This window comes from Gigantopelta aegis, unplaced genomic scaffold, assembly GCF_016097555.1.
Source record: "Gigantopelta aegis isolate Gae_Host unplaced genomic scaffold, Gae_host_genome ctg4088_pilon_pilon:::debris, whole genome shotgun sequence".
Taxonomy (NCBI): domain Eukaryota; kingdom Metazoa; phylum Mollusca; class Gastropoda; order Neomphalida; family Peltospiridae; genus Gigantopelta; species Gigantopelta aegis.
In genome coordinates this window covers 23,309-33,347 of record NW_024533674.1, presented here as the reverse complement: position 1 = coordinate 33,347, position 10,039 = coordinate 23,309, and the positions used below count along the sequence as shown (strand labels likewise).

Genomic DNA, 10,039 nt, shown 5'->3' with positions numbered 1-10,039 from the left:
AAACTTATATGTAGACAACTGTCAGTAACAATTAGATAAATAGGCTAAGACAATAAACAAATGAATAAGAAAATATCAACAACAATATATATAATACTCACAGATTAGATACGGACGCAGACATTTCACATCAAACACATGCATAAAACACAACACACAATCAATAAGTCACTTTAGCTATCTCTGAAATGTTTTAAAAATATAACTGGATAGAAACAAATCTTCTTCATAAATGGGCCGGCCTCGGTGGCGTCGTGGCAGGCCATCGGTCTACAGGCTGGTAGGTACTGGGTTCGGATCCCAGTCGAGGCATGGGATTTTTAATCGAGATACCGACTCCAAACCCTGAGTGAGTGCTCCGCAAGGCTCAATGGGTAGGTGTAAACCACTTGCACCGACCAGTGATCCATAACTGGTTCAACAAAGGCCATGGTTTGTGCTATCCTGCCTGTGGGAAGCGCAAATAAAAGATCCCTTGCTGCCTGTCGTAAAAAGAGTAGCCTATGTGGCGACAGCGGGTTTCCTCTAAAAACAGTGTCAGAATGACCATATGTTTGACGTCCAATAGCCGATGATGAGATAAAATATCAATGTGCTCTAGCGGCGTCGTTAAATAAAACAAACTTTACTTTACTTTTTCTTCATAAATGTAACTGAATGTCAAAGTTCACAGAATGTCACATAACAAGGTCACATGGCACAGAAGTAAAAAGAAAATCACAAGCAGTCACGTGATCACTTGGTGGAACACAGTCTCGAACCACACGAGTCACATGGCACAAAAGTTTGAAGTTAAAAATAACCAGTCACAGGTTAGAACACACAGTTCCGATCCACGATAGTCACGTGATTGACCACCGTGATCCCACAGGTCCCTACCTCGGCTCTAATGTTACCGAAGTGTTGTATAATTCACAGAGGACTCCAGCTGGTGTTTAAGGTCTTTATTCTGGGATCACCTGGAGGGATGTGAAGATCCCGATGTTTATAAAAACATCATCACACAAATAACGACCCTGAAATAACAAAAGATCATAAAATTAGTTTGACCTACATTTTCCAGGATATTATTTTACCATACATAACGCTATTTGCCAAGTACAAATTACTACAATATTATATTACTAATATACATTTAATACAAACATTTCAATTCAAACAGACTCAAATCAAATATAATTATAATTCAAAGGTTAATTTAATTATCACATCATTGCTATAAGCATGTGTTAAGCATGTCATCAAACTATATAAATACCTTTCTGTATATTCTATATCACACAGAATCACGACATCACATATAAGTAAAGATTTAACCTACCGACTGTGGGTCAGGTCGTTTGAATAACGATGCTGGTTATGCTACATCATTGATAACCTGTCAACAAATTACCACTTATAAATAGGAGCACATAAAATATACACATAGAATATATTCATATATACACTTAATAATAATGTAGATTAATAACTGATTTAGTTATTTACTTATTTGTATTATCAAATCTAATCAAATATTAATCTTAGAAGACAAATATCCCAATATAAGTATAAACATTAAACACTACTTTAACTCATTCGCTATAGAATAAGTTTAATCAACTGCTTACACATGCTAAGTTCTAATTTAATGTTTATCATAAAATATGCATACACTAATCTATTTTACTACTTAAAACACATGGTTATATCTTAAAATATAAGTTTGTATTTACCTGTGCTGTTAATAATTGTGCCGTGTAGAACTTGATCAATATAAACTTGCAACGCAGAAAAGCACTTCTGTCTTACTTAAATGTTTAAAAGTCTCTGACTCCAGAGAACACCAAGTAACAAAAGAAACAATAGATGAGCTTACTATTGAACGACTACCTGGCCTGAACACCGAGTTGAAGGTGTTTTCATGTATATAGGTATAGGTGTGCGAGTTCTTTACTTGGTTCAAATATGTTTACTGTATGTTTAAACCCAACTCAGTATTTGTAGTTTGTAATGGCTGAAATTATATTTTTGTAATGTTATGTTTTACGTCATTCATTGGAATTTATACAGTATGCAACATCATCTCGTGGAGAGGCAATTGTATAGACTTATCGGAGTTGGCTACCGCCTTCTGTGTACTTTGATCTTTTCGCGCTCAAGTCTATTCCACTAGTCTACCGTACACACATCGTGCTAAATATAACGTGCACAGATGAATTTCATAGACACAACGTTAATGGAAGCCGCCACGTTTTTCACTTAACATAAAAGTGGCAATATGCACAGCGGCCGTGTACACATTGTTTAATGAAAGAAAGAAAGGAAGTTTGTTTTGTTCAACGACACCACTAGAGCACATTGATTTATTAATCATTGGCTATTGCATGTCAAACATTTTGACATATAGTCTTAGAGAGAAAATCCACTACATTTTTCAATTAGTAGCAAGGACTTGTTTGATATGCACCCTCCCATAGACAGGATAGCATATACCACGGGACGAGAGCTTTAAGCGAGCGCCTAACCACTGGGCTACGTTCCGCCCCTTGGCTGGATAGTTAGGCCACTATACCCCACCTAAACGTTACTTGTAAGTACGGGTTACATCTGGTAATACTAATAATAATAATAATATGGGCATGTCTGAACCTTGAGTGGATATGGTCATACCAGAGACCGGACCCAGTGTGGGCATGTCTGAACCTTGAGTGCATATGGTCATACCAGAGACCGGACCCAGTGTGGGCGTGCCTGAACCTTGACTGGATATGGTCATACCAGAGACCGGACCCAGTGTGGGCGTGCCTGAACCTTGACTGGATATGGTCATACTAGATACAGGACCCAATGTGGGCAAGCTTGAACCTTGAGTGGATATGGTCATACCAGACATTCGACCCAGTGTGGAAGTGCCTGAACCGTGACTGGATATGGTCATACTAGATACAGGACCCGATGTGGGCGTGCCTGAACACTGAGTGGATATGGTGATGCCAGAGACCCGACCCAGTGTGGTCATGCTGGAACCTTGAGTGGATGTGGTCATAGCAGAGACTGGAACCAGTGTAGGAATGCCCGAACCTCGAGTCGATATGATCATACCAGAGACCGAACCCAGGGTGGACATGCCTGAAACTTAAAGGGATATGGTCATACCAGAGACCGAACCTAGGGTGAACATGCCTGAAACTTAAAGGGATATGGTCATACCAGAGACGGGACCCAGTGTAGTAATGCCCGAACCTTGAGTGGATATGGTCATACCAGAGACCGGACCCAGTGTGGGCGTGCCTCAACCTTTAGTAGGTATGGACATAGGAAAAGTATTCGACCTGACCTGACCACATTTACTGTGCCGAATCATCGGACATGGATATCATTTTGGACACGGGAGGGGGGGGGGGGGGAGGCTACTTTTATGCACAATTTTAAATATTTATTAACTGCAGACATTAATCAATTAAGTGTATATTTTAGATTATGCAGTATTGGTGGGGTTTTTTTTTTTGTTGTTGTTGTGAAAGACAATTTTTTTTTAATAGTTTTCACAGATAAAGTTATCTTTAAATGCTGCTCCGATACACCGGACAGCACTGCATAATAATAACTTGTAAAAAACCAGTGTTCCTCAAATTGTTTTAAACCAGGATGAAGAGCGAGAGGTTACTTGGTCGATCGCCCTAAACCAACTCCCTTTCTCTCTGTCACAACCTGTCACAACCAGTGCCCCACAATTGATTAATCCAAGGCCTTTGTACGTACCGTCTTGTCTATGTGAAAGTGTAGTAATCGTAATAGCGGGTTTCTCATATTTTCTCTCAACCAAGTGTCGAAATAATTGTATGTTAGACGATAACCTTCCTTTGTTAAGAATATTCCGAGGTTCGTTAACAAACATTTCTTTTCTTTCGTCCGTTCGTTCTTCCTTTCATTTTTTTTATTCATTCATTCATCCTTTCTTTCTTTCTTTCTCTACTGCTTGGCAGGTAATACATTTCTAATTCAAACATTCAGGAGACCTGAATATTACTAAGGTCTGTGAAACATTTGAAATTGAGTATCTGACTGCTAAGTTTAAGGGTTCAGAAATTACAAATCTGTTATTACCTAATACAAATAAAATACAAATAATGGTTTAATTTTTTGTTTTACTCATGTTGCATGTTGGTCCAGACCATCCTTTGTCGCAGTTCCCAGAACACCCTGTGACATCGTTACAACCGGAAGTACAGTGACACGTATAGCTGTAGTTTAAGCCATACCGACCACCTGGATACTCTCCTACAAAGGAAAACAGTGACACAGATAATAGAAACCCATTGTACACTCACTGGTACTCTATTTGGGAATGGCAACGACATGATGTTCTTTGAGTATAGTAAGAGGTCATTAGAAAAATCTTTCCACTTTTTGCAGCAGTGTCGTTACCATTTGGTGGCAAACTATAAATACCGTGATAGACTGTTGATCCTAAACATATCGTGCACAAACAGGGCGGGTGCAGGGTGTTTTTAGGCAGGGTGCACCTACATGTGTCCGAAGTACACCAACAACAATTATACATATATCCATTTGTATATAAAATCGAACCAAAACTAAATCTTCCTTTTCTTCAGGTCTTCCCTCGAGAAACTGTGCGACCCAGGATTGTACACCGAAGTCCTGTATGTGGGAAGTGCTGTAGTGCATATACAAAGATATCTTGGTTCTCTATTGAAGCTCACTTTCTGGTTGTAGCACTATTAATATATGTCGTAAGAGAAAAACAGGCTTTGTAAATTCGGCGCGATTATTTCGTACTTTGTAATGATACAAACTATAATAATAATTTACACAAATCATACCTGATGTTACACGAAAACACGCCCAAATTACGACGAGGAGCATACACATCAAGTGTTCTGACATTTTGTAATGCATCTTGCACCACGAAGGACAGTAAGTAGAGTGATGGCTCATTGCATTGTTCAGCTACTGCCCTAGTTTACAGTTTCTATATTTTCGATTAATTTCTCATGACCTCATGGTATTGTGTAAACCCGGCGACGAGATAACACGTTTCCTGTCACGATATGGTGCAAGTAACATATATAATTATATATCTGTGAAAGGGCTGTCGTTGAACGTTCATTCATTCACTCATTCATTCATCTATTCATTCATCTTTTCATTCATCCATTCTTTCTTTGTAAAGTCTGTTTTATATGCTTCACTGAATACTTTCAGTTCAACTTTTCGGGCTTATAGACAACGACACCACTAGAGCACATTCCGCTCAATAACAAGGTTTACACACGCTGTCCTGGCGAAACAAATCAGCTAGCTGCATCACTAGTTGCATTTGTAGTTGTTAGTACTTAATGAGAAAGATAACAAAGTGTGTATATAATACCGTGGTGTTTGCTGTCCTGCATGTTGAAGAGTACAAAAAAGGTTCTTGCATGAAGAAAATATTTTTTTGGCAAATATATTTTTTTTAAAGGAATATTTTTAACCTAATATAATTTGAGTAAATTTACACGTTCTGCATCTTTATTTATATATTTTGCTTACGCATTGTATTCATTATATGATAGTCTTAAGTAGAGCTAGATCTGGAAGTATGTATGTATATATACAGTCAATGATTTAGGTTGCCCAGAACACCAGCTTCAGTGTCTTAGTGGCTAAACATTCGGTTTTAAGGCTGGTATGTACTAGGTTCGGACCTAGGTACCTGCTCCGACTAAAGTCCCGTTTACATGCCACCATATGACCCTGGGTCAGATTTTAACCCTGGGTCAAACGTTTAACCCGGGGGTCTAATTGTATCATATAAATGGGTTGTTTTACATTTGACCCCTGGGTTAAAAAAATAACCCCCGGGTCTAATTTCGAAAACGATAACCCTGCTCAAGAGGTAGGTCAAATTTTATCTGACCCTGGGTCAAATATCAAAAAGGGTCTAATTTGTGTATTTTCCACCATATATATTTGACCCTGGATAATTCTTTGAATTGATCAAAGAGACAACACACTTTGATGTTTAAAACAGTGAGACAAACGCATTGATGTTTTGATCACATGAAACATAACATAGGTCAGACATGCTAAAAATAGATAGTATGCAATAACTGCCTGAGTTCTCATTCAGTAAGATAGTCGCTTGAAACAAGATGCCGCCCAAAACTGCTAGAGGAAATGCCTGGACAGATGCTTCAACCTTATTTCTGTTGGGCTTATGGACTGAATTGCATATCCAGCATCAACTTGACAGTCCCACAAAAGCGGATAAGGCAATTTATAGAAAATTAAGTGCAACAATGAAGGATAAAGGCTATGACAAGACACCATACCAGCTCAAGGAGAAGATGAAATATCTAAAGAAAACGTACCGAAAATGCAGGGACATGCTGAAGAAGAGTGGACAGGGAAGGAAGTTGTGTACATTTTACAATGAACTGAATGATATACTTGGCGACCGACCGGCGACATGTCCGTGTAAGGTAATTCAAAGCATAGCCACAAACATAATTGACGATCATAGTGATCAGAGCAGCGATGATGACGATGTAGACATTGCTGACCTCAGTGATGTTGAGGAGATCAATGTCGCAGAAATGCCGAATTTGGACGACCATGATGTATCTCGTGAAGCTTTTCCTTCCGTATCCTCTTCGCCAGAAGATAATGTGAAGTATGACGACATCAACGATCAACAGAAGAAAGAACAAGAAAAAAAAGTCAAGCATGGAAAAGACAGAAACATACAAAGTAAGAAAGAAATCCCTCGAACAGAAAAATCTATGAAACGACCGAAAAAGACGAAGCTGGAACTTTCACTTCAAACGGTTATGGACAAATTTACTTCATCAAATGAAAGTTTAGAAACACAAGCGCAGGAAATCGAGAAGAGAAAGATCGATTTGGAAATGAAACGTATCGATGATGACGCCCTTAAGAGAGCACACGAACTAACTAAACTGGAGATGGAAGAAAGAACTAAACGTGAAGACAGAGAACATCAGATGCGAATGTTTCAACTTATGTTAAATTGCCGTGAGACAAACTTTGTTCCACCAGCTTTTCCTCAAACACCAGTTCCTATGCGGGCGTTCCAACCAAACATGTATGGCTACTTTCCAAGTCGTGACGCTACACCGCAACCGACTTCCACCCCAATCTCGAATGCTGCATGTAGTTTTGGAGACATCAGCAGCGACGGTACCATCAGTCTTGGAACTGATGACGACACCATTCGTCATGCAACCGACGACCACACCAGTTATGTAAACCTCTGAAGTAAATGACTGTTATTTAAACACAAATTTCATCATTGAGTTGATTTCCTGTGTGATTGTTACGTGAACATTTGTTCTATATTTACTGCAGAGGAAACGTGTGTTGCAACCGTAAATGAAAAATCGCCCGTAAATGAAAAAGGTTCACGATAAGCGCCAAATTTTTCATTTACGGTTGCAACAAACGTGTATGCATATCCAGTTCTGTGTGGAAGATACACTCAATGTTTTTATTTTCTAACTTTAACATTACTTCAATAACGAGAAGACGTCATTTTATAGTTTTAAATGAACATTTAATACAGAAAATGTGTTGATTGAATATCAGATATCATCTTTTACCAACAATACATACACCATTTTCGTTTACATCATTTTGTTTTACATGTACGACATGATTATGAAAATAAAATAAATGTGTTTAACATTGTACCTGTTTTTTTAAATCATTGGTTAACATGCCCATGATTAACGCCACATATATCTTCTCACTGCTGGAGTAATCACGTGTGCTTCTCTATAGGGCATCTCGAATTCCTGTAGTACGAAGTAGGTTATTTAGCGTTCTTCAGTAAACTGACGTGAAAGTAATCGTCTAATTTCCTTGCCGTCCATTGGCTGAGCTCTCATTTGGTATGGTTCAGGTTGATGAACATTCATCGCGATTACTCGATCCATCCATCTGTCGTCAAATATATCTCCAGTACTTTCGCAGATGCTGTGTAGGGTTACTGCGGCGGTCACTAAATTGGGGACATAGCTGATGTCCAAATCCAGTCTCTTGAGAAAGCGCCTCCAGCGACCCTTAAGGCGTCCAAATGAATTTTCGATTGTCATTCGCGCTTTGCTCAGGCGGTAGTTGAATGTTTGTTCTTCTTCAGTAAATCTCCCTCTGTCAACGTATGGTTTCAAAAGCCATTAAAACATCGGGTATTCTGCGTCACCAATGAGGATCACTGGCATGTCGATGTTGTCATCTGTAGGTCCTACGGCCTGTGTCCATTCTGGCGATGATGGTAACAAGTTCCCATTTACTGCCTGCGCCATGAGCTGAGAATTGGCGAAAACTCTCGCATCGTGGACACGGCCTGGCCACCCGATACAGATGTCAGTAAAGCGGTATCTATGGTCACATACTGCTTGCAGTATGATCGAGTACCATCCCTTCCTGTTTACATAGTCTGCGTGATCTTCTTTTGGGGCAATAATGGGAATGTGCGTGGCATCAATGGCGCCAGCACAGTTAGGAAAGTTCCACGTTTCCTGGAAGCCACGGATGATCTCTTTCAATCCTTGGCCCTTCAGAAAGGTCACGAACGCTGGAAAGAGTAGAGCAACTATTGCATCACAAACATCATGCACGCAAGAATGCACAGTAGACTTGTGGATTCCGAACAAGTTTCCAATTGTTCTGTACTCCGCAGTAGATGCAAGGAAGTATATGGCGACTACAACTCTGTGTTCTACAGATAAGGCTTCTCGCACCACCGAGCTTCTTTGCAGTTTGTCATATAACTTTGTACATAGAAAGTCAAATGTCGCTCTTTTCATTTGAAAATGTTCTTTCCATTGTTCATCAGTAAAAGTACCTAGAACGATATCCTGCCACCACACTCTGCTTCTTTGCACTGCCCATATTCTTCTCTCACGTTGTAATGCTGCAACTAAGGCCACAGTTAATACCATTGCAAACGCTGCTTTCGTTGAAAACGCCTTATACGTCCCATGGTGTGGGCTCAAATGGACATATATTTAATGAAAATATCATTTTTATACTCAGTCATATAAACGCACTAAAAAAATATAACCCCGGGGTTAAAATCCAGCAATTTGACCCCCGGGTTAAAATATGACCCAGGGTCAAATGGTGGCATGTACACGAGGCTTTAGAGCGCGTTTTTAACTGCTCTATTTACGTGAAAAATCAGCATTACGGTCTTTTGAGAAAATTGTCACAGATTATTAATTAAATGTAATAAGAGACTGTTAACAATTATTTAAGGCTCTAGGATAACAAGGATCATATACATGTATGTCATAAAAGTTATGGGTGATGGAATGAGGTGTTTATCAACAATCATGAAGTAACGTTTTCATAACCGTGTGCAACTTTTATTAAACAATTTAATATATTAAAAATGTTTTAAGAAATCAATTTCATGTACATGTAGTAATTAATACCAAATAAACAAAGAGAACAATTCAAAAGTACAAACACAAATTCCAATAATTGTGGTCAAAATACGTCACAGTAAAAGTATGTATGTATGTATGTGCGTGCGTGCATAAGATGACAATAACGATGTGAAACTTTAGTTTTACAATATGTTATATAGGGAGGGGTAAGTATGAAACACAGAACACTGACATATTGAAGAAAAACAAGTTGATTATGTTGTCTACTAATAGTACAATGCAATGTTCACTTTGATACAGTTAAAAGTTTGTTTTTATTTAACGACACCACCAGAGCACATTGATTTATTAATCATCGGCTATTGGATGTCAAACATTATGTGATTTTGACATATAGTCTTAGAGAGGAAACCCGCTACATTTGTCCATTAGCAGCAAGAGATCTGTTATATGCACCATCTCACAGACATGATAGCACATACCACGCCTTTTGATATACTCGTCATGGCTGGAACGAGAAATAGCCCAATGGGCCCACCGACGGGGATCGATCCGAGACCGACCGCGCATCAAGCGAGCGCTTTACCACTGGACTACGTCCCGCCCATCTTTGATATATAGAGAACAATACATGAGTGGCC

General features: G+C 39.0%; 2 protein-coding genes across 2 annotated transcripts; one reads left to right on the top strand and one right to left on the bottom strand.

Moving 5' to 3' along the window:
• The first annotated feature begins 6,137 nt into the window (after window positions 1-6,137).
• LOC121392570 lies at window positions 6,138-7,262 on the top strand. Its single transcript, XM_041523725.1, has one exon. The coding sequence runs from the start codon at window positions 6,138-6,140 to the stop codon at window positions 7,260-7,262; it is 1,125 nt and encodes a 374-aa protein (XP_041379659.1).
• A 918-nt stretch (window positions 7,263-8,180) lies between these two features.
• LOC121392569 (putative nuclease HARBI1) lies at window positions 8,181-8,813 on the bottom strand. The gene has a single exon (XM_041523724.1). The coding sequence runs from the start codon at window positions 8,811-8,813 to the stop codon at window positions 8,181-8,183; it is 633 nt and encodes a 210-aa protein (XP_041379658.1).
• Window positions 8,814-10,039: the final 1,226 nt, after the last annotated feature.

Excerpts from the sequence above, each read along its gene's own strand:
- LOC121392570 (XM_041523725.1), top strand. The coding sequence starts at position 6,138 with ATGCCGCCCAAAACTGCTAGAGGAAATGCCTGGACAGATGCTTCAACC.
- LOC121392569 (XM_041523724.1), bottom strand. The coding sequence starts at position 8,813 with ATGAAAAGAGCGACATTTGACTTTCTATGTACAAAGTTATATGACAAA.